This window comes from Babylonia areolata, chromosome 24 (assembly GCF_041734735.1).
Source record: "Babylonia areolata isolate BAREFJ2019XMU chromosome 24, ASM4173473v1, whole genome shotgun sequence".
In the NCBI taxonomy this organism is placed as follows: Eukaryota; Metazoa; Mollusca; class Gastropoda; order Neogastropoda; family Buccinidae; genus Babylonia; species Babylonia areolata.
In genome coordinates, this window is record NC_134899.1 from 24856514 (window position 1) to 24882029 (window position 25516).

The 25516-nt window shown below is 45.5% G+C and overlaps 1 protein-coding gene across 1 annotated transcript; it reads left to right on the forward strand.

Moving 5' to 3' along the window:
- Nucleotides 1-1013: 1013 nt before the first annotated feature.
- Nucleotides 1014-24403, forward strand: LOC143298587 (protocadherin gamma-B5-like). The gene is made up of 9 exons (XM_076611467.1): nt 1014-1582; nt 12609-13101; nt 13623-14602; nt 15333-15650; nt 17715-17862; nt 18480-18647; nt 19427-20290; nt 21273-21375; nt 23288-24403. The coding sequence occupies exons 2-9, from the start codon at nt 12670-12672 to the stop codon at nt 23917-23919; spliced, it is 3645 nt and encodes a 1214-aa protein (XP_076467582.1). The 5' UTR covers nt 1014-1582; nt 12609-12669; the 3' UTR covers nt 23920-24403.
- Nucleotides 24404-25516: the final 1113 nt, after the last annotated feature.

Here is a 25516-nt window from a genome sequence, read left to right on the forward strand (position 1 = left end):
AGGTAAACATTTGATCGATATCATCTTTCTGTTTCATGTTGCAGATGTTGACAACGTCAGGTGTCTGACAAGATTTGTCTTTGAAAGATAACATCGATCGTGTTGTTGTGACATTTAGGCGACGATGACATTTACAGTGCAGGTGTTGAGAGAGACAGACAGAGAATGGGGGGCGGGGCAGGAGATGTTTACTTTCGATTGGGATCCTTGCTGTTTACTGGTTTGTTTGTTTTTTCTTTTCTTTTCTTATTCTTTTTCTCATTCAGTCCTCGCCCTGGGAATCAGTGAATAATTATAGGACACTTTGATGAGTCTGAAGATGAACAGGTGAAAATAGATAGATAGATAGATAGATAGAGGGATGGAGAGAGGTTGGTGGAGACAGATGGACACAGAGATTTTTTTTTTTAATTCATTTCCATCATTAATAGGTTCTTTTTTTTCAGCCTGAGAGGGACAAAGAGAAGGGTATTTTGTTGGGGTTTTTTAAGAAAAAAAAAAGAGCAAGAGAAAGCGAATTGATCAATTCCATCTAACTGGAAACAACATCAGCAATTTTATTTTTGTATCCTCCGCACACACAGTGACACCAGGAAGAGAGAGAGAGAGAGAGAGAGAGAACTTCCTCAAGGCCACCAGGCACAACGCACGGCACGCGAGCGATAGCAACTAAAGGGGCCTGTCCAACTGCTAGAGTCGAACGTTGAACCCTCTCCACGCTGCCTGGGTGCCAGCCCCTCACAACAACAACCAAGCCATCACGACGAAAAGCTCCCCAACCCCCCAACCCCCCACCCACCACCACCTCCACCACCCACCCCACAGCAGCTTGCGTGTCCGAGCGGGCGGCCAAGGGGAGGAGAAAAAGGGGGAGGGACCTCTGGTGAAGCGTAGTAGCAACACAACACTCAGCGCGGCCACGAGGATCGTGCGGTGTGGGAAGGAATAGAAGCAGCTCTTAGCTTTGCAGCCACACACACACATGGTACATATGGGACACACGCTTCACTCAACTCTCCTGCCGTTGTGACCGTCAAGTCCACTTCTCTTTTCTCCTCTCCCTTTCTCTCTCGTTGATGTCTTGTCTTTGATCTGTCTACAACTCAGATCAAAACAACTTTCATTATTTTTACTGCGGGACTGTTATGACGTTATCGTCTGCCGCATCAAGTCTTCTGTGCACTGTGGACTTCAGTGCAAATTTCGCCCAGCTTTTGTGCATCGGAGAGTGGACTTGTTTAATTGAACCGGACAAGGCTTCTTAGCGAAGAATTATCTGCATTTTATTTCCATCAAGTCACATGCGCTGACTGACCGTGCTTTGATCCCTGACCAATATGTTTGTTTGGTTCGAGTGATACGTTGACTTGCATTTCATTTGACGTGAATCACAAAGAACATTACGGTCTCAGTCTTTCAAAAGAGACAAAAAGACTTCAGTCCATTTCGGGTGTGAACAGAACAATTGATTCAGATTAACTGACAGAGCTGGTGACTTTTCGGTGGATTCGGTTAGTTCAGTGTGGCTGGAACTGAGTGCTTCTGTCGTCAACTACAGTTGTCAGCCAGGGAAGAGCTTGAGGTAAATATGGATTATGTTGATGTTGCTGATGTTGTTGGCTTGTTTATTTTCTTAAACCACCTCTCTTCCCTTCTCCACCCCCCACCCCCCCTCTCTCTCTCTCTCTCTCTTTCTTTCTTTCACTCATCTGTTTCTATTTGTCTCTGTCTCTGTCTCTCTCTTCATCTGTGCCTTTCTGTTCTCTAACTCGCTCTGATTGTTGTTGTTGATGATGGTGTGGTGGTTGTGGCGATCAGCTGGTACTGTGTGTTTTGAATGCATCCAGTTTCTTGCTCAGTGGTCACTTTGAACATGGACTAAAGATATCACACACACACACACACACACACACACACACACAGAGAGAGAGAGAGAGAGAGAGAGAGAGAGATGCTTTCACAACTTTTATTCGGTTTTGTATTTTTGATTTGTTTCTTTCTTTTCGATTTTGCTTGATGTTGCTAAAGTCTAACAGTTTTTATCGTCGTTGTTGTTGTGGGTGAATGAGTCATTTGTTTACTGTATCACATACCGATGCTGATTATTATGATTATTGATTTACTGATGGTTCACACCGCCGGGTGACGACGGTTGTGATGATGCTATTCATCATCATCATCATCATTGATATTAGTGGAGGTGCTGCTATCAAAGCCCGCTGTTTTCACGCTCATTTACGATTCACTTTCTTCTTCAGTTCGGGTTGTAGTGAGAGGCACTGAAAAAGGTCATAGAATAGGGGTGAACTATACCGATAATAATGATGATTAATTGATGGTCGTTGTCGCCGGGTGGTGATGGTTGTGATGGTGTGTTTTTTATCATTATTATTGTTGGTGTTATTTATCCTTATTGTTTTTGCTGTTCTTCTTCTTCTTCCACTTCATATTGTGTTATTGTCATTATTGTTATTGTTGTTATTATTGTTGTTGTTGTGTTGTTGTTGTCATAATGACGGAAGGTGTCATCATGGCCTGAAATGTCAGAGTGTCATCTGATCGTGACTGGATAGGGAGGCAAACAATCCTTTCACAGAGTCTGTGACATTTGCTTTGATGCCCTGACGCTCTGGGAGAAAAGAGCACAAAGTGTATGTTGTGTTGCCCCTAAACGGCGAAGAACGGGACCAACGATAATTTCACGTTTACTCGGTGTGTGAGGACAGTGCAGTCGTGTTTGTTGAACAAGCCTTTGGGTGCACGTGCTGTATCAGTGATACAGGAGAGACAGCTGATGTTGGGAACGATGATGCTGATGATGGTGGTGACGGATGAAAGGCACGGGGAGGGGGGAGGTGCGGGGGGCGGGGGGTGGTCTGTGCCTTAATTGTCACCACCTGCACACAACTGCATGGTATACATTACATTAATACATGTGAACAAAGCATACTTTGCTGAAGCATTGACCAAGTCAGTCAATGAGGACTGATAGGAAAGCATGCTGAAACAACCTTAAAAAAAAAACAACTCAGTGACACGGACACTCACACACACACACACACACACACACACACACACATATATATATATATATATATATATATATATATGCACACACACGCACCCAGGCACATCACACACACACACACACACACACACACACACAAATACACACACAAGATCTATTGTTTCCGAACAAAAAATCAGTCTGATAAGGAGCGGACAACAGTTCAGATGCATTTGGAAATGAAACTAATTGGATTTTAGATATAATTTTTTTTTTTTTTTAAAGATTTGAAAATTTAAACACCTTAAATCAGCAACCAAAAAGTAGACTTAAAAAGTAGTAAAAAGGAAGCGACGGACTATGAAATAATGATAATAATAATAATAATAATAATACACGAAGATGAAGATGACGACGACGGAGAAGAAGAAGAACAAATAAAGCACGAGTACAATGGATGTGTGACACACTGAGAAAGAGGAAGACAGACATCTGAAAACAGGCAACCACCAGAGACTGACAAACAAAGGCCTCCGCGCCAGCAAGCTGACACTAGATAGAACGATAGGACAGTTCTGCCGCAGCAACATTTCTAATCTGTCGTGTGGATGTCTCAGTCAACCCAGTGACAGCCAGTGGCATGATAACTACTTCAACAAGGTGACAGATAATTATAAAGCGTCAGTTTACCTCATCCACAGTCTGAAGTCTGACGGGCACACAGAGAGAGAGAGAGAGAGAGAGAGAGAGAGAGAGAGAGAGAGAGGAAATGAAAATCATTTTATTGAGAACGAACTTTTTTTTTTCTTCTTTTTTTTTAAATAAAGGAATAAAAGACTGATGTAACATTACATAAGTAACTTTCAAATTATGAAAAAAAAAAGCAGCATAAATAGATGCATGAATATTGTTTTCAACAGAGGGTCAGAGAGAGATATTTTCACATATCAAGCACAGCAACTGCACATCTTACAAAGCCGTTAAATCTTAATTCTCATCCGCTCATGAACAGTTAAACCTTTTATCACCGACACTCGAAGACGTTTTTGTGTGTTACTGTGAATGTTATCGAACTCCTCCCCCTCGACTGGAGAAAGCGTGTATTGAAGTCAGTTCGCAGTTTGCCTCGGATAACTCCTTCCTGTCATGCTCTGCCTCTAACAAAGCCCTTTCTCTAATCTGGGCTGGATTATCTGGCCCTTTGTGTGGCACGGGAGGCGGCCATTTTGGAGGTCAGAGCTGTGGTGGTAATAGCCTTCAGATACGGACCTTAGATTCTGTTGAGAGATGTGTGGTGGGGACGGGGTTAGTCAGTGTGCAGACGGGTACGTGGTTGTGGTGCCACATGGTCGTGCCATCGGGTTTGGTCACAGGGTGAGATAGGACGATTGTGAATTTAACTTCAGAACTACGGCCTTGGGTATAACGCTCTCTCTCTCTCTCTCTCTCTCTCTCTCTCTCACACACACACACACACACACACACACACACTTGTTATTTTTTAAGAATAGTTGCCCAGCAACAAACCTTGCAGCCAATAAATCAATGATCACTGAGCACACAAGTCGAAAAAATACAAGGATAGCTAATTATGATGCAAACATGATATCAAGTTTAAACACCGACTAAGATATAAAATGAAAAACAAGACAAAAATCTACAAGTAAATGATTCAATAGATAAATCAATGAAATCAATATTGACTGATTCAGTGCGTGCATAGATGAATAATTTAGTAACTATCTCTAGCTATCTTCATAAATGAATAATTTACTATCTATCACTTTCTAGCTATCAAACAAACGAGCAAGCAAGAGACGGACAGACCAAAAAATCATGCCTGATAACACATCAGGCCTCGTACCGATGACTGGAGGTTTATTCGGTTTCAGCTGTTTCCAGGGAATTCAGAGCGTGCGGACTAGTACACAAAAGCTGAACCGCACGTGGGAAGCCATCAGGATTCAGGCTAAAAGAGGAAGTAACAGTAGTTTTTTTGTTTTTTTAATGAAAGGAATCCTATCCAAGTATTGAGGTAAAAAAAATGATAACTTTGGCTCACAACTTTTGTAGATGAAAACGAAAATAGCAGCAGAATCAAAATAGTCCCATGAAAGCATCAGAACGCTACCCCTCGAATACCCGCCTGCAACATGCAAGATCAGTTTCGTGTCTTGTTTTTGGCTGCTTTTCTTTCAACGAAAGCAGCAGGCAGACTAAATATAGACATGTGCGATCTTGGCGACTCGTATAGCTCCTCAGGCAATGAAGGGTCCCTCCCAAAATAGTCCGTTCCCGTGACATCCGTCTTACTTCGTTTTCCTGGCACTGCTTGGAATGGAACTTCATGCACAAATAAAAAAAATAATAACAAAATAAAAAAATAAAAAACAACCCTGTGGAAGCACACTTTTGGACCAGAAAAAAATATATTATCTACGATAAATACAAATTTCTGCATGAATAGCTATGTGCTTGTGACTTGATAAATGTGCGACGCTAATGCTCACCACACCCGTGCAATCACACACGCACACACGCACGCAGCACAGAAAATAGCACACACAGAGAGAGCATTTACATAAATTATTGGCGTAATTTCCTCTGCTCTTTGTGAGAGATTCTTAAGTGGCACACTTACCTCTCTTTATTTATTATGCATACTTCGAGGAGAAAAAAAAAAAAAAAAGACGTGGGGTACCACTCGAGTGCACGCGCACATCTGTCAAGCGGCCTAAAAGCCATCGGAGGCCAATCTTTTCTGCTCTCCAACATTTCCCTTTCATGTAAGCCGACGTAGGTATATCCGGCCTAGTGCTCCTTTACATTCCCTCCTTCAAGGGCCTCGCTCCTTAGCCAGAAAGAAAGAAAGAAAAAGATAAGAAGCCATAAAACAAAGAAAGAAAACGGGGGTAAAGCGGAAATGGGAGGCGAAGGCTATATGGAAGGTAGGCAAGATTCGTGAAAATAAGAACACAAAATGCGATGCATATGTTCACATGTGTTGGAAATCTTGTCCACGCGCGCCCGCGCGCATGTGAAATGAAGAAAATGTTTAATGACTAAATTAAAATCCCTTTCTGTCCCTTCATCTCTGTCTGTCTCTGTCTCTCTGTCTCTGTCTCTCTCTCTCTGTCTTTGGATGTGTCTGTCTCTGTTTCTGTCTCCCCCTCCATTCTGTCTCCACCTTAATCTTTCTCAACACATACCCCGATCCTTCCGTCTCCTCAGTCACTTTCACCCCCCACCCACACCCTCTCACCCCACCCACCCCCAACCCCTCCATTTTTTCTGGAAATCACTAACCTTTTGCGGGCCGCACATTTTAAATCAGTTAAAAGGGACTGGTTGGCTTTAAGTGCAGAGAGGCAGTTTCCTGTACCGTGAAAGTGGTTAGGGAAAGAGGCGACGGGGAGTGAATGTGACGGGGGTTTGGGGGGGGAAGGTGGTGGGAGGGATCTTCGTACCCTCAGTGTGGTTTATATAGACGCCAACAGAGACAGCGCCTTCCCTGGCTTCTCTGTGCACGCCCTGCTGCTTTGCCTATCATTAGTTTGATGATGCCCCCACCTCCCATTTTCTTTGTGGGGCTGAGTGGAGAGGGGAAGTTGGGGGTTGTGGGGGGGTGGGTGGAATGAAGGGGCGGGGTGGGGAAAGAGAAAGGTGGTGGGTTAGAGAGGGGATTCACGTGTGTGTGTGTGTGTGTGTGTGTGTGTGTGTGTGTGTGTGTTCACGTAATCAGTCAAGCACTTAACGTTTTCCCTTCAAATTTAAGGACAGAGGAGGCTCTTAAACGGGGGTATCTCGTCTAATGGGAATGTGCCCTGAGGTTTGAATTATAAGACCGGAAACTTCTCAGCAAGGTTCCTGCGAGCGTTATAGTTCTCTAGTCTTCGAACTCTATTTTTCATCCTTCTGTCAATCCTTGTCTTTCTCTTTTTCTTTTCTTAAGTACTATGTTCTTGTCTTGTCAGACGTAACTGAAATTTTCAGACGGTCAGACGGGCTTGGACGGGAAAGACTTTGTTCTAGAAAAGAGATATTATGTTGCGGGAGGGGGGGGGGGGGCGAGATGCGGGGGAAGGGGGGGCTATATATATACATATCAGTAGCTGTGTTACTGACGACTTTTTTTCTGCTGTGTTTTATGTTATTGTTGTTATTGGTAGTGGTTTAAACAGTATTTTATTTGGAACATGTCACAACATAGTTATAGATGATCAGGATAAAAAGAAAATCTTATATTAAGTCCTGTCCTGATACATGTACATACATGTTGTTGTTGTTGTTGATACCGTCGCCATCACAGTTCAGTTTTACATTCAGACGTGCAATACAGTGGGGTAAGATCCATAAGGAAAACACAAGACAGACCACCGAAGTTGAAGCCTGAGCTGATCCTTTTCATCATATTGCCAGTCGGTTGTTGTCGCTGATGATGTTATCAATGCGATCTGAGTGACACGTATCATATCTGGTTACTGTCATATAGCGTTACTGCCGTGCCTGTTACTGACAGTCTTCTATTCTTACCGGACCAGGTTCGAACAAGAAGTAAAATAAAATATATAGAGAGGAACAAAGGAAGGAAACAACTTTTTTTTCTTTTTAAGTTTTAACTTTTAAGAATATTTTCAAATGTCTACAACAGTGGCGCCACAAAACACTATAATAATAAGAAGAAGAAGAACAAGAACGAGAACAATAATGATAATAATAATGATGATGGTCATAATAATAATGATTAACCAAGTTTCTTCCTTTAGAGAGTGTTCGAGAATTCAAACTAAAAAGCTGCATACTGTGTTATTGTCGCTCGCGCGTGGTTGTGTTAAAAATGAGTAAATAAGGAAATGTCAATCTTTATTTCAAAATGAACTTGATTGGTTGGTTTGGTTGACTGGGTTTAACGTTTGTTTATTTGTTTGCTTGTTTTTGTTGTTTATTTTTCTTAAATTTTCCACCTCCAGAAAAAAAATAGATAATTATCAAAGTTAAACTATTTTGATTGACGGATTTGCATGTTCACTTTATTTATTTATTCATTCATTCATTTATTTATTTATGCAATTATGCATTCGTTTATTAATTATGGCAAGTTCCACACTTACATACAGCAACTACAAAGGTATACATTTGTGTAGACGAGATCCGAACAGGGAACCCCAGGCATTTAAATGGATAGAAAGGCTTAATGATCGCCAGCCACCATCACTACTTTCTCCTGCAGGGGGGAGGGAGTGTTACTATCGCTGCCTGTCGCTGTCCCATAGTCATTTATTCCCTACATCAAAAGCATACCGTCACGTGCTGCAGTCTCCCTGAGTGAAGTCCAGCATCCTCGGCTTGTACCAACCTGCTGTCTGTGTAGCAGTGGCATTTTTTACACCGCCGAGTTAGAGAAGTCAGTCCGTTGGTATAGCCTCCTTGGTCAAGTCGCCAGGCGTGGTAATTCAGCGTCCTGCATCCTCCATCCCCCTTCGGTTGACCATGGTCATCCCTCTTCCTCCTGGACAGGCCCCACACTTCGGAGATTAAAGCCGCGAGTGGCTGGCTGCTAGATAGATGGCTGGATGGGTGGATGGCTTGGTTGCTGGATTGCTGAGTTCATTAGCGAAGTTCATTTCCAGCCAGCGTCGGTCGAGTCGAGTCTTTGCGATGATGGTGGTTAAGAGAGAATAGTTTTGAAGTCAAGTGCGTGATTTTTTTAAAATGTGTGTGTGTGTGTGTGTGTGTGTGTGTGTGTGTGTGTGTGTGTGTGTGTGCATGTGTGTGTGTGTGTGACAGTGCTTTAGTTAGGTTGTCAGTTATTCATTTATTTGTTTATTCATTTATTCATTTATTTATTCATTTATTCATTTTTTTATTTCTTTTTCATTCATTCATTCATTAATTCATTATTTGTTTGTTTGTTCGATGCTGCGTTTTTTTCATCTTTCTATCCGAAACGCGTTACCACTGAAACAACAGTTTATTAATCGTTCACAATATTTGGATTCAAAAGATATTTATTGGTAATAGCAACAGTAACGATGATGATGATGATAATATCATCATCAGTGTGTGTGTGTGTGTGTGTGTGTGTGTGTGTGTGTGTGTGTGTGTGAACTGGGTGATAATGGTTGTCGTGTCACCCTGTCATAGTGCTTAGGGATCTCTGGAGTGAACTGTGTCGAATTTTCCCCTGTTTGTTTCTTTGTTTGCTTTGAGAATTATCTTCCAGACTTCATCCTCCTCCTCTTGTCACACCCATTCCACAGCTGTGAAATGACGAGCTGCGGTAGATTACAGTTGTGCACCAAACAACAGAATAATGCTGCCATGTGGCCCACTAGTCAAAATCAGATTAATTTCGTCCAGCTCTCGCAGCATTCCAGCAGAGCCGGGAAGACGGCCCGCGGTCCCCTCACGTCTCGCGCTGTTGTGGGCAAACACACGGTCAGCGCTACATCAAAACAACAGGATCATTTGCTCACACTGGCTTGTAACCCCCGAGCCAATGATAAATCGTCCACTCCCTTCAACCTCAAACCTCAGATTTCACTCTTCCCCGGAGTGCTGCGGCCACGCACCCGTAACAGGTGGAATGACACCCCTGTTTCTGATTCCAGCCTTTGACTGAACTGATCTGACAACCAGTCTTCCCGCATACCCGTATCGCCGACCCAAAAGGGGGTTGATTCGTACCCCTATTTATTCAGAGAGTGGGGCTTTGCAAGGACAGGGTAACATGGGAAGAAGCGCCTGGGGAGATCATGTACAGGATATTCTGGTGGCCTGGCAAGCTGAGTGGCTATACCTGTGTTACTGAGAGCACCCGGAATGCCTAGTGGACGTCGGGGTGCGGGAAAAGTGGGTCAGTGTGGTGTTGGAGATAGCCGCCAAGAGTCAATTCATTGGTCTGAATGGACGGGCAAGCTGAGCCCTTGACTATTATTTAAAACTTTTGACCATGCTTCAGGATTTGGAGTCTGTGAGACGGGGTGTGAGCAGTTGGGTGTGATGTGTCTTTGTGCATTGTGGGCTACAACGTTCCTGTAATCTGGTGAGTCAAGGGGTGGGCTATAGTTCTGTGTGGTTCTCACCCTTTCCCCACTTTTTTTCCCCTTTTCCTTTCTATATATTTTTGTTGTTGCTGCTGTATTTGAATCATTTTATTCATCTGTGAACAGTTGATCATTTGATTCAGTGGTGTGCTAGTTTACTTTCTTTGTGACAATATTTTGTGATCGTTCGATTTCGTTTAGTTGATTTTTGTTCTGCTTGTTTTGTTTCTGTCTTTTATTCTCTGTATGTGACAGCTATAGTAATTATTTATTTATAATCAATTTATGTATTTATTTATTTATTTATGTGATCGTTGCGTTTATTTCTTAATTTAAAAAAAAAGTATTTTGTTCTCCTCACAGAAGAGAGGTTGACTTATCCCCACAAAAATTCAGGAATATGAAAATGACTCTGTGTGTGTGAGAGAGAGAGAGAGAGAGAGAGAGAGAGAGAGAGAGTTGTGTGTTGTGTGTGTGAAAGCAAGCGCGTAAGTGTGTGCGCGTGTGAGTGAAAGAAAGAGAAACAGAGACAGACAGTTTGTGTGTGTGAGTCCAAACATAAGATAAATGCAAGCAAATCTCCAGCCACGAGTGGCCAAACAAGCAGAATTATGTGGAAGAAGCCACACTGAAGAGGTAATCCCCAAGTTTTCGTGTACCGCCATCACAAAGCTATCAGCACTGCTGCAGTGGGTACAACTTCATGATGGACACCACTCTGCTTAATCCCGGTGTTGTGTAGACGGCACTTGGCGTCACTTAGGTGGCGGAGGGTATCACTGTCCATCCCCACCCCCTCTCCCCGATTTGCCACAGAACGAACCTCATAAAAGGTTTGGTAACTTTGCGGTGATGTTTTCCAGTGTTCGCTCGACCCCAGCGTTGGCTTATGCAACACAGAACGTGTGAGATTGTGCAGTCTAGAGTATGTGAGAATTTCTTGGAAAGAAACAGCAGTTTCAACCACCTTTAAGATACCTTTAGAAGGAACAAATATGTTTGAATATATGAATACGTTGAGGGAGCTAAATAACGTGGCAAAAGTATGGGAACAAAAATTTACTGAAGAGACTGAAAGCGTTTTCACTGGGGTTTTTTATTTTTTTATTATTTTTTTATTTTTGTCTTTGTTTTTGTTGTGGTTGTTTTTCAGAGACAGTCAGCTCCATTAGACAGTTTTCTGTGGAGGTTATAATCTTCCTTCGCCATCATACTCTGGAGGCTTTCGGCATGTCTGTGGGTGATGCATGGAGAAGCGCTTAGTCAGTTGTGGTCTTATGGACTGCCCCCTCCTCCCCTCCTTCCCTCTCGTTTCGGCCCCCTTCATCCTCCGCTCGAGTCCCTCCTCTCAAATTTCTAATGGTGTCTGGTACTACTGTCTGCAACGGAGGGTAATTTTCTGTCTGGCCGTCCACGCTTCCATAACTCACTCTCTCTGTCTCTCTCTCTCTCTGTGTCTCTCTCTCTCTCTGTCTCTCTCTCATAACTCTCTCTCCCCCCACCTCTCTCTCTTTCTCTCTCTCTCACACACACACACACACACACACACACACACACACATACACGCGCGCGCGCGCGTAAATGTACGTGTGCGCAGACGTATGCTCACGTGTACATATATGGAAAAGTGGAGAAGCGATGGGGATTGAGGGAGAGAGGAAAGAGAGAGAGAGGGGGTGGGGGGGCGGAGGGGCACGTATGGCAAGACACTATCAGTCATCGAAACACTTTTTTACTTTGGTCTGCTTGCAGACAGCCCCACGGTCTGGCCTTTTGTTTTTATGTAAAAGAAAACGACGAGACATAGAGAGGGACTGAGGATCAAGAAAAATAAGAAGGGAAAAAAGTGAGAGAGAGAAAAAATACACACGCATGGCAAAAGTCTTTAGTACAGAGATCCAATGATAAGGCAAAGAGGGGGAGGGCGGGGGGGGGGAGAGAAAGTGGGAGGGAAAGTAAACCGGGAAAGCGAAACCGGCCACGCGCGCTAAAAGCATTCGGAAAGCCTCATTAGCCTGTAGGTATTTACTGAACCATTTTCACTGTCATCAGTCTAACACTTTTCACTCATCACCATGCTCACTGTTCAGTTCTTCCGCCAGGCCTTCTTTGTTTATCTCGCACCCCATCCCACCTCACCTCTGTACCTGAGTGCCTAATGAACCGAACAACTGACTTGCTTCCTGATGTCTTGAGAGACAGAGAGAGATACAAAATGGGAAACAAAAGGATGCTCTTTTTGCAGTTCTGTGTCTATTTCACAGACATCGTCAAACATTAGAGTTATGTTGGATTCGCGCTTTTTAACTGAGAAGTTTTCAGAGACGTTGTTTGTCCACACCTCTGGGCTCACTGGTAGAGGAAAGCGATTCATTTGTTCAGAATCTGGCCTTCCACGACTGTTTGCAAGATGGGACGGGACACAGTATAAATGGCCCCTGGCCCTGTGTCAGTAAGTTTTCTTATAACTTTGAAAGTTTCCGCGTCAGCGTTGAAATGACACGAGAAAAACACTCGAACTTAACACTTCCATTCTTCATTTTGTTTGATTTCAGAATGCGGCGGCAAATCGGCATACAATAAACGCTCAAAGGACAAGCAGATAAACCAAAAACCATGGAGAAATCACGCGTCATTTTCTTCTTGCTCTCCTTGGTCACTGTGACGTCAGCGCAGACCGCTGACGTGGAAGTGCGCATCAACGAGGAGGAGCCTGAAGACAGCTTCGTCGTGAACCTGAGCCAGTACCCCGCCCTCTTCCTGGAGGTGTCTGAGGAGGACAAGCACAAGCTGACCTTCAACATCCTGGACAAGGCCAGCTTTGAGGCCTCCTTTTTCGCCATGGACTCTGTGAGCGGGCAGGTGAGGATCGCCAAGCGGGTGGACAGGGAGCAGGTGTGTGACAGCACCGACACACCGAGTAGCTGCGCCCTGGACTTCAACGTGGCCATTCAGGGTAAGGACGGCCTCACCTTCTCCAACATCGCCTCCGTCAGAGTCTACATCGATGACATCAACGACAACTCGCCCAACTTCCCAGCTGATCAGGTGTGTGTGTGTGTGTGTGTGTGTGTGTGTGTGTGTGAACGTTGATGGCAGAAGGCGAACTTGGTTTTTTTTTGTGTTTTTTTGTTTGTTTGTTTGTTGTTTTTTTTCACCTTTGATGAAAGATATATAGATGAATATCAGTGACCGATAAACATGTGTCAAAACAGCAGTTGTATTATGACAGACCGTTTTCATTATATTCGGTTTTTATGTTTTATTGGGGGTAGGGATGGGGGGGTGATACTTTATCTAAGAAACCACTTGTCTGTTTCGCCCGCTAATGAAAAGACCGTGCATTTTTTTCTGTTGTTTAATCTGAGTGTAAATTATTTTTTGGTGTGATTGATTGATTGGTACGGATACTTATAGTGCTTATCATAGGTCAGAAACCAAGCTCTAAGCCTGGTCGCAGTGTGTTAATGAACACTGGTGTAGCTCAATCTCAGCAGAATGCGTCCACAAACGGCCGAAGAGTTGCCTTTGAGTGGCGGAATGAACTGACCTCCCCCTCCGTGCTTCAGGTGGACCTGGAGATCTCTGAGGGCGCCAAGGTGGGCACGATGCTGAAGGTGAGCGGCCCCCAGGACCTGGACTCTCTGCCCAACAACACCATCCAGCGCTACGACTCCACCCTGGCCCTCCCCGTCTTCTCCATCACGGCCACGCGGAACAAGGACGGCACCAGCTTCCTCAACCTCAAGCTGGAGTCTGTGCTGGACCGGGAAACCACCGACCAGTACGACTTCAACATTATCGCCTATGACGGCGGAGACCCTCCCAGAAGCGACTTCCTCAGGGTTGTCATAACTGTCGTCGACGAGAACGACAACGTACCCGAGTTCGAGTCCGAGGTCTACAACGTGAACGTAGGGGAGGACGCTGTTGTGGGTTCAGAAATTGTCCGAGTGCGGGCACGAGACAAGGACGCCGGTCCTTTCGGGGCGGTGAGCTACCGGTTCAGCAAACTGGCCTCACCGACCATTCACCAGCTGTTCCACATTAACGCCACGTCGGGTCTGATCAGCCTGCAGTCCAGCATCGAGCACTCCGCGGGCTCGGGCCCCTACAGCGTGGTGGTGGAGGCCTTCGATGGAGGAGACCCGCCCTCCGTGGCTCAGACCGTCGTCAACATCCACGTGCTCAACACGGGCAACAACGCCCCCGTGGTGCGGATCGTCACCGTGTCGGAAGGCGACACCACAGAGATCTCCGTCCTCGAGTCCTCCAAGGTGGACGATTTCGTCGCTTTCGTCAACGTGGAGGACAGCGATGACGGCGAGAACGGCGAGGTGACGTGCTCCATGGAGAAGAACGGTGCCCAGTTCCGCCTGGTGGAGCTGTTGAACAAGGGCTACAAGGTGCTGCTGGGCCGGGAGGTGGACCGGGAGCTGGTGGACAGGTACGAGGCGGCCATTGTGTGCCGGGACCGAGGCTCCCCTCCCCTCAGCACGGAGCTCCCCTTCACCGTGGTCATTGCTGACGTCAACGACAACGATCCTGTGTAAGTCTGCTGGCCTGCCCTTCTCTCCTTTCTTCTGTCGTTCTGAGTCTCCGTCCTTCCTTTCGCTCTCTCTCTCTCTCTCTCTCTCTCTCTCTCCCATTTTCCTTCCGTTATTATTATTATTATTGTTATTATTATTATTATTTATTTATTTATTCATTTACTTATCTATTTATTATTATTCGTCTTCTTGTTCTTGCACTTTCCACATCCCCACTCTCTCTCCCCGCTCCCCAGTTCTCTAGACTTGTTTCTTCCATTCGTTTTTTCTTCCCATCCCCATTTTTCATTTGAATTAATGTTCCCTCCAACACCATATTGCGCTGGCACTTAACACACACACACACACACACACACACACACACACACACACACACACACACACACACACACGCTGTAATGACTTTTCAAGATCACTGCAATGACATCTTGCCTGCCATCTCAAAAGGCAATTAAAATTTAATGAGAAAGAGAGAGAGAGTGTGTGTGTGTGTGTGTGTGTGTGTGTGTGTTACAAGGGGGTTCTGGGCTTTTAAAAAAACTGATGAACACAATTTAAAAATAAAGAAAGAAATATATATATATATATATATATAATATATAAACATTAATAGAGAGAGATGAACATTCATACCGACCTTCCCCCCAAACGTCCAGCCCAACCAGCAATGCAAGTCACCAACACCCACACTAACTAACCCACCACCACACCGCTCCCTTACCTGTCCAGGTTTGACCAGAGCAGCTACAGCGGGTCTCTGGCGGAGAACAACGCGGAGGGCCAGTACGTCCTGCAGATCAGCGCCATCGACATGGACCTCGGCGACAATGCCTTCCTCACCTACACGCTGCAGGACACCCCCAGCCACGAGGGGGAGGAGGGGGAGGGGAAGGAGGGGCAGACCCTGGCCTCGCGCTACCTCAGCATCCAGCCTCAGTCCGGTGTGGTGACGGCCCGGAGAGCCCTGGACAGGGAGGCCACTCCGGTTATCACGTGCACCGTGGTGGCTGTGGATGGCGGCAAAGAGCCAAGGACTGGAACGGCAAGGTGAGGCGGTTGGGAGACGGGGGAGTGGGGGGGGGGGGGGTCAGGGGAGAAGTGTTATGGGGAGTAGGGTGGTGGTTGTTAGGGGATGTTGTTGCTGGTGAAGGTTGGAAGGCGTGTGTGTGAGGGAGGGTGGGATGAGGAGCCCAGGACTAGGACAGCAAGGTTTGTGTAGAGGGAGCAGGGGGGATACATCTGTGTGTGTGTGTGTGTGTGTGTGTGTGTGTGTGGTTATTCCTCAATCGCTGTCTCCTCTACATGTATAAATTTCACAGCGTAAGTCGTCTGTAGCAACATGTACATAAAACAATAGAAGCAATGAAAGAAGACGAAAAACGTGGGAGGAATGTTAATAACCACTATTAAAGAAAAAAAATCACATTATGTTGTCCATGCCCTTGTGGTTATGGCAGTAAAAGCTACAGGGGGAAGTTGCGAAGGAAGAGGTTGAAAGAAAAAAATGTCTGTGTAGGTGTTTGAGGTCAAGCGTAGTGCATTTTCTAACAAAGGACATACCGCTGGAAAGACGTGCCTTTATAGTTCGTGACCAAACGGTAGAACTCTCCCTCTCTCTCTGTTCCTCCCCTTTTATCCGACCACCCTTCTCTCTCCCCACCACCTTCTCGCTCTTTCCTGACTTGTCAAAGAACGCTTTCTCGTGTAGGGGGGAAAAAAAGACCTATACCACCGGTCACAGTTGGGAAGGGGGTTTACGTGCTGTTTGAGGGGTGCTGAATGCTGCACGATTGTCGCTCATGGGGCGTTGTGTGCGCCCAACCACCGTGCCACCCAGTGTGAGCCTACCTTTAATATCTCGCTCCGCTTGTTGCTGGGGGAGGGGATTTTGGGGGTGGGGGGGGGGGGTAGGGGAGGGTGTGTTCTCCTCTTAGTCATCTTTTTTCCATTTTATTCTTTTTTTTTTCACTTTTGTTATTCTTTTTCCTATTTTCTTTTCCTCGACCTTTTCTGTTTCTCTTTGAAGCTCCTTTCTTTTTATTTACTTGCTTCTTTTTGTCGTTTTCTGTCCTTGTTTATTTCGTCTTTTGTTTACTTTCTTTGTTCTTTTCTTATTTCTCAGTTCTTTCTGTCTATCTCTGTCTCTGTCTCTGTTTCTGTCTGTCTCTCTCTCTCTCTCTCTCTCTCTCTCTCTCTCTCTCTCTCTCTCTCTCTCTCTGTCCTTTCTTTTATTGTATCTTTTGTCTTTTTTGTTTTTGTTTGTTCGGGTTTTTTTCTGAAATGAAATAGGTGACTTTAGCACTGGAGGAAATAGATATAACTTTCAAGAAATAAATATACAAGGAGAGCAAACTGAACATGCTGTGAATCATGAACATCGTTTTCTTGTCTTGTTTATTCTCTCTCTCTCTCTCTCTCTCTCTCTCTCTCTCTCTCTCTCTCTCTCTCTCTCTCTCTCTCTCACTGTCTCTCTCTCTGTCTCGCATTCTCTCTCTCTCTCTCTCTCTCTCTCTCTCTCTCTCTCTCTCTCTCATTTCCTTTTTTTTTCTTTAAAAAATCCAGGTCATTTTGGATGATTGCAATAAATACATGAAATAATGAATTATACCACCAACGACAATAATAATAACAATATCATTAATGAAAATAATAATAATCATCATGACAATAATCCAAATGATATTAATATGTCATTGATAACAACAATGATAATAATAATCATCATGACAATAATCCAAAAATAATGATAATAATAATAATAATAATCACGATGATGATAATAATGATGATGATGATAATGATAATGTTCATGATTATTATTTTCGTCATAGTTGATACTGATGATAATAATGATAATAATTATTATTATTGTTAACAAAACAACAACATCAACACCATTAACAATGATGATAATAATAATTATTATTGTTAACAACAACAACAACAACATCAACACCATTAACAATGATGATAATAATAATAATTATTGTTAACAAAACAACAACAACGACATCAACACAATTAACAATGATAATAATAATACTTATTGTTAACAAAACAACAACACCACCACCACCATTAACAACCCCTGTCTTCGCCGTGTGTCACCAGACTGACAGTCACAGTGCGGGACGTGAACGACAACACTCCCCGGCTCCATGGGCTGCCCTACCACTTCAACGTGTCTGAGGGCGCCGCCCCTGGACATCTGGTGGCCATCATGTCAGCTGACGACCTGGACCAGGGCCTCAATGGAGAGGTGAGTCCTGAGTCCTCTGGCTCTGGCTGTCAGTGAGTGAGTGAGTCTGTCAGTGTAACTAAGTAAGGGTGTGTGGGTGAGTCCCAAATGTAGTGGACGCACATGAACAGACAGAAACAAAATAAGAGAGATATAGTGAAGACAAGCAAATAAAAAAAAAAAGAACAAGAAGAGAAAAAAGAAAGAACAGAGCAAGAACAATAAAGCAGTCATTTTAGAAAAAAAAAGGTATGAACTACTAGTTTACTGCAGCTCAACTTTGAAAAAGCAAGAAATGAAAGAATATTAAGGTAAAATCAAGACTTCGTAAGATGTGTATAAAAAAGATTTTTTTAAAAAAACCATGGTAAATCAATCACTAACGAAAGCCATCAATCATAATGTGAAAAAGATAGATAAAAACGAACATTTACAAAATTAACATTCCCCTAATGCTTTCTCTTCCCAGGTGGAGTTTTAAGAAGAAGAACAAAAATAAATAAATAAATAAATAAATGAACGTTAGAAAATAAGCATTTCCTCTATGCTTTCTCTTCCCAGATGGATTTTTAAGGAAGAAAAAAAAATGAACGCTTTCAAAATGAATACAATATTCCCCTAATGCTTTCTTCTCCCAGGTGGAGTTTTTCTTCGCGGGGTCAGTGAATGGGGAGGTTCCTTTCCTGGTGCACCCGAACGGCAGCATTGTGGTGTCCGGGGTGTTGGACAGGGAGACCAGTCGTTCCCATGTCTTTACTGTCCTGGCCCGGGACAAGGGGGCCATCCCAAAGTCCAACAGCACTCAGGTGGGTCCGCTTTCTGTCTGTGTGCCATTGTTACGTGCAGATGGGAGAGTACCTGGTTTTTGTGTGTGTGTGTGTGTGGTTTTTTTTTGTTGTTGTTTTTTTGTTTGTTTTTTATAAGGTTTGTTGCGTTCTAATGGTCATTGTGAAAGCATAATTATTATGTACATTTTCCTGTTTCAGCCTTTGTTTTCCTGAAACTTAATTTATGTCTGATGGTTGGTTTGTTTTTCAAGTGTGCGCGTGGATTACCGTTAAACTATGTCCCTGAACTTAATGTCTAGGCTATTTGTTCACAAACGAAAAAAAAGTAACAGTTTACACCACGAAAGTTGTTGTGTTGTGTAATAAAATATATTCGTGTTTCGGTATTGTTAATTATCTTGCTTTTAGCATGTAAGTAACGCCATAATGGTTATTCAGCATTCAATGAATAAATGACTTAAAAATTGTAACACATGTCCGAATTGTGATCCGGTATTAAGTATTAATAGTTTGACAAGAAAATTACTCTGCATTCTTATGTGGTTTATAATTATATCAGATGATTGCTCTTTTTCACGAAAAAAATTACTCGACTTCTCTTTAAACACTGTATTTAATTATTTTCAACAGTTATGTCACTCGTCCTCTGCCTGGGCGCATTTATTTATTTATCTGTTTATCTATTCATTTATTTGTTTATTTATTTATCTGTCTGTCTACCCAATATATCTGTCTGTTTATGTATTTTGTTATTCATTCATTTATTCATTAATATATTTGTTTATTTTCGTCTCCAGGTGACGGTGACAGTCACAGACATCAACGACAACGCCCCAGCCATCCTCTTCCCCACAAACGCCAACCACTCCGTCGTCATAACAACGCACCCAGAAAACGGCATCACCCTGGGACGCATCATAGCCTATGACGTGGATGAGGGCAACTCCTCATCCCTGGTGTACTCCATCCACAGCGGTAACCTGGACAACGTGTTCGGCATCGACCGTGAGAAGGGCAAACTGTACCTGGCCGACATGAAGAAGCTGAAGAACCCGCACGTCTACCACGTGGTGCTTAGGGTGCATGACTCCGGCGTGCCTCCCATGTTCGCCGAGACCAGCCTGCAGATCGAGGTGAACTTCCCCAACATCACCTTCCCGGGCATTCCAGGGGACAACGCCCCCAGCTCGAACGAGAACGGCAGCAAGAAGTCACGTGATTCCTACATCATCATCGTGGCCGTCATAGGCGGCGCCACCTTGGTGTTGTCGGGCATCATCATCGGCGCCATCTGCTTCGTTCTCCGTTCGGAGAGGCACCGCAAGTCCAGGGACAGCTCTTCCTCCTTCAAGAACCACTACGTGCCCGCGCCTGTCAAGTTCGACGTCCCATCGGAAAAGCTGGAGGACACCAAGTGTCCCAAGTCCTTTGAGAGGAGGTCTTCGCAGGGCGACCTGTCCTCCACCGGTCTGATCCTGTCCCCGAAAGGCCTGCAGACGAAGGGCGAGGTGCAGAAGAAGGTCAGCTTCAGTCTGGATGAGCCTGACGGGGAGATGTATGACCAGTTCGGACAGCCCCGGGAGGTCCCCACGGCGCCGTTCCCGCACCACTCCCACCACGATGGGGACGCCGTCAGCATGGCCTGGAAACGACTTGTGAATGTGAGTTGGCTTTCTCTCTGTGTGGGGGCAGGGGGGGGGGAGGTGGTGGTGGGGGTTTGGGGGTGGGGGGGGTGTTGGATGTGTGTGTGTATATGTGTGTGTCTGTGTGTCTGTTCTTGTGTGTATATGTGGAGGGGATGTTCGTGTGTGTATGGTGTATTTTCGAATGTACATGTGTATTTTCTTCCCCCTTCTTTTCATCTAGATCACATTTGTAGAAAACAAAATTAGTTCAATTATTTAACAGAAAAAAGCTAGATTCATGCTCAGAACATCTATCCTCTAAAACGCACTTTGCTGGCGCAAAGGGTTTTGTTTTGTTTTGTTTTGTTTGTTTCCTCTTTACCCTGTCCTGTTGGCATCCAGCTGCAGTGTATTTCGAATTTATTCCTTCAGTGTGAGAGAGGAAGACAGTTCTCTATATCTGCACGGAAGTTTGTAACCTTCAGTGACGTCAAACAGGTTGACAGTAGACGGCGAACAATACGTCACTGGGTGATTCATCCTGACAGACAGGGCAGTATTTGTCAGCAAGTCTCTGGTGTCACACACACACACACACACACACACACACACACACCTTGGGCCTTGTCAGTGAAGAGGACAGATAGAAACAAGATATTGCAGTCACGCTGTCATTTTATCACCAACATAACCATTCTCCTCACCGCTCTCGACACTTTGCTCTGCAGGATAAGACACACATGGAATTTGACCAACATTCTTTTATTCGGGAGTGGAGGCCCTGTTATTTGCATGAATCATATTGTGTGTGTGTGTGTGTGTGTGTGTGTGTGTGTGTGTGTGTGAATCATAATTGTGCGTGTGTGTGTGTTCATATAACTTGAGCACGCGATTGTATAACGGATTTGTGTGTGCGCGCTTTTTTGTTAATTCGGATCAATTTTACAGGCCTGTGTGAACTTAAATTATTACCCAAAGAACGTGAACTGATGCTTGCTGTGTCCGGTCTTGTTTCCAGCCTGATGATATGAACAGCGATACATCCGGGGACTCGGGCACGTGCGACAGTGGGCGTGGCGCCAGTGTTGACGACATCCACCTGGACAGCTCTATGGACAAACGTATGTATCAGTTGTCCATGTCTCTGTCTCTCACATCATCCCTCCGTCTCTCTCTCTCTCTCTCTGTCTCTCTCTCTCTCTCTCTCTCTCCACCAAAGTTAAAAATTAAAATACAGAATACATAATGATACATAAAATACAAAATTAATAAACTACCTTCATAATCGAAGTTATTCACCAGCGTCAGCGCAGTTGGCCACTCAGGCACTGTCCAGTCAAACAATGAGCTCAGTCAGTGGTGATGGGTGATGCTGGCAGCACCAGCTACGGCAGAGGGGGAGGAGAGAGAGGTCGAGGGGGAAGACTGGAGAGTAGATGCGAGTGTGGGGAAGAATGGGAGAGGGGAGGGGGCGGTCGCTGGGGAAACAAAGTCGGTGAAGGGCAGGGAGACCCCACTAAGACAGAGAGGACGCAGGTACCGCGCGGACACGGTTTATGACCACTGTTCCTGTCAGGCGTGACTGAGCTTCACAGCACGCTCACGTCCTGTATGTGTGGTTCCGTGCAGAGCTGTGGCCGTTTACAGCTCCATAACTCGCTGTGAGTAAGCCCCATTCTCCTGTTGCCCCATGTCAGATATTCATCCCACATATACACCATGCCTTCCTGTCCCCTTCCATCGGGAACATCTAAACGCAAAAAAATAAGTTAAATTAATTATTTTTAAAAAGATAATAATCCGGATACTTGCTTCAACGCAGAACTGAGAGAATATTGTTGTTTCTGAAAATCCCCAGGGAATACGCGGAGAGAGAAAGAGAGAGAGTGCGTGGGGGGGGGGGTTGTTTTTTTGGAGGGGGGGTGGGGTGGTTGTTATGGCTGAGGTGGGACAGATTCTCAGTGAGCGACTGAGAGAACATTTTTGGCCCCATACCCACAAACTGTCATGGGGTTCTGTGAAAGTCAAACATAAATCGCCGGGGTGGCGTGTCAGAGTCTGACATAGGGGGGGCACTTGTGGCATGTGACAAGGGCAGGAGAAGTGTGGGCAGTTTGGTGCACACAAGTCATCCCTGCTCCCCGCGCCGTGAAGATGAGTCCGTGCGTGAGGAAGGGAATCTGTCACGGTGTCTGCTCCAGACAGGGCTGTGTTCGTCTTAACATGACGTTCCGTCCGTTCCTTTTCATCTTCAACATCTCTCGGACTTTAGCTGTGTCCTGTAGGACCTTGTAGCTTACGTTGTGTGTGTGCCGACACTTGTCACCTCTGGCTCTGTATCTTCCCCCCCACCCCACCCCCAGCCCCCTCCCCTCGCTTTTGTGTGTGATGAGCTTGAATTATGGTAGTGTTCCCATGTTCATCACACACACACACACACACACACACACACACACACAGTGCCCATCAACCACTTCCGCAGACACCCCTTTCTTCCTGTATTACCCCTTCATGTTGAGGCCCTTAAACAGTATTGTGAACGATGTTGAGTGTAGCTCTGATGGTGATGTATGTGTTTCCGGGATGAGGTGCCACATTGTCCCGGGAGTCATTGTTGGTTGTTTCCTCGTTCCGCCCTCCTCCCCCTCACCACCACCCGCACTTCCCTTCATATTTCGCCGATTTGTTTGGTGTGTGTGAGTGAGTGAGTGTGTGTGTGTGTGTGTGTGTGTGTGTGTGTGTGTGTGTGTGTGTGTGTGTGTGTGTAGATAAGTAATTGGTAAATAAATCCGCAGTCACTGTTTAGTATGTCTTTGTCTGGTTCTCTCTCTCTCTCTCTCTCTCTCTCTCTCTCTCTCTCTCTCTCTCGTGTGTGTGTGTGTGTGTGTGTGCACTCTGTAAAATTATACACTTTGTGTGTGTGTGTGTGTGTGTGTGTGTGTGCCTCTGAATTACCATAACCCATTAATCCAGCATTAACCATTAGTGTTCATCCACATCATGTGTAATTTTTTTTTCACCTCCTGTCCACAGTGTCGCAAGGCAAACACGCCGGCTCCGCTCTGACCAACACCAACCGCATCCCCGCCCCGGCCAACATCTACGCTCCCCCCTCCTCCTTCCACAGCGGGGGAGGCAGCTTCCGTCAGCCCCACGGCCAGACCACCATCACCAGACCCCCGTCCGCCGCCTCCTCCGCTTCGGCCACCTCAGGGGCCCCGCGGCCCAACTTCCTGCACACGGGCAGCTATCACGAGGGACGCCGCGACAACTACCGCACCCCGGGCGGCGGCAAGATGCTGCCCCAGCGCCCCGCCCTCCACCGCCCCTACCCCCACGTCACCCCCCACCCCCAGCAGACCTCCCTCGCCGCCCTCCACCCCGAGCCCTTGCTGCCGCCGCGCGTGCCAGTGGGTGGTGGTGGAGGAGGAGGAGAGGGAGGGGGCGTGGTGGTGGGGCCCAAGCAGGGAGGGGGGTGGGTGCCCCCAAGGTCCGCACAGCCGCACCACGGCAACCAGCACCAGCATCAGCACCACCACCGGCGCCAGGGGTCGTCCCTGTCCGTGGAGGATGACGCCAGCACCACCACCTCGGGCAGCTACACCCTCAGCCCAGACCACGAGATCCGCATGGAGGGCAACGTCAGCCCTGATGTCATTGTGTAGGATCTGGCGTCAATGTCCAGGCCAGGCCAGCTTTGGAGAGTTACGCAATCAGTCTTGGTCGACTGCTTCCTGGCAGGACCCCCTGTTATGACGCAAACGATGACGTCATAGAGGGGTTTGTTGTAAACATGACGTCTTTAGGGTCGATTTTCGGTCGCTGGTGTTATTTCGGATTTCGATCTCGATGTTGGAAAGGCTTTTCAGTCCTGACTATAGGGCGGTACCATTGAGAAAAAACACTAAACACGGACAGAAATGGCAATGGTCGAATGTTGCAAAACTTTACAGGAGTTAGGAGAACAGAACTGTACAGCATGATGGTTTTAGTCCCCAACAATGTGACGTCATGCTGAAAGTCTGTTGGTGCCAAATAATGCTGCCAAGTGCTGGTAACGACTGTATTAACTTATGATCAGTCCCCGGAGTTGGATGGAAGGGGGGGGGGGTGAATTGGAAACGATCACAAGCAAAAGTGATGATATTTCAGTGCCATTAACTGTCACCTTTGTTGCCCTGACATGACCTGCCATGGCGTCTTCTCGTGACGTCACCCTTGTCGTAATGATACTCGCTTCTGATGCTCCTTCGTTTTCGATCTTGCCGTCAGGACTATAAGTCTACGTTGGTGACAGCAAGCAGCATCAAATGTTCGGCAGCGCAGAAGATAAACAATGACAAAGGTTTTGAACCTTGACTGTCATTTAAACTTGGTCATGACACAGTCTGGACATGATCCTTGTGGTCGGAACGAGCTTAAAACAAAAATGACTGTAGGAGTTCAGTGTACAAGTCAGTGTGCTGGAAGCCAAAACAAACTATGTCTGTTCGGAGGAACGAGACAGAGATGTGGACAATCGCCTATCATAAGATCATAAATTATCCGCTGTGCTCTTCTCGATCTCTGTCCCACATACATTTCTGCTTTACCGGTCCATTTTGTCTTCTCGTTCAGTCACACATCTCCGCTCACCGGTTCATTTTTACATCCTCGTTCTGTCTGTCTTAGTGTTCCTCTTACCGGTCCAATTAGCATCCTTCTTGTCCAGTCTGTCAACATTTATAACACCCGGTCCATTTGCCTCTCGAAGTCTGTCTGTCTGTCAAATGTGTCCACTTACCAGTCCTTTTGGACATCCACCTACCTGTCCCATGTATCTGTCAAACTGTTCTGTTCACAAGTTCCATTGAACTTCCCGTCTGTCAGTCAAACACTTGTTCTAACCGGTCCATTTGACCCTCGTGTTCTGTCTGTCATCTGTCTGAAATGTATCAGTATCAGCCACTTCACCGTACTGTCAGTTTTAAATTTACCATTTTCTACTTGGCCTGCTCTTTGTTTTTTCCTGTCAAACGTTTCTATTACCGGTCCATTTTCTGCCTGTCTCCAAATTTTTCTCTTTGCCTCTTTTATATAAAATTTGGGACATTTGACAACTAACATGACGTTGAAATCATAAGGTACCTTACTTCTAACCCTACAAATAATTTGTTTGTGTGTGTCTGTGTATATGTGCGTGCGTTTGTGAGTGTGAGAGTGCGCGCGCGCGCGCGCGCGCGCGTGTGTGTGTGTGTGTGGAAAGGGCAGGGGTGTAAAAGA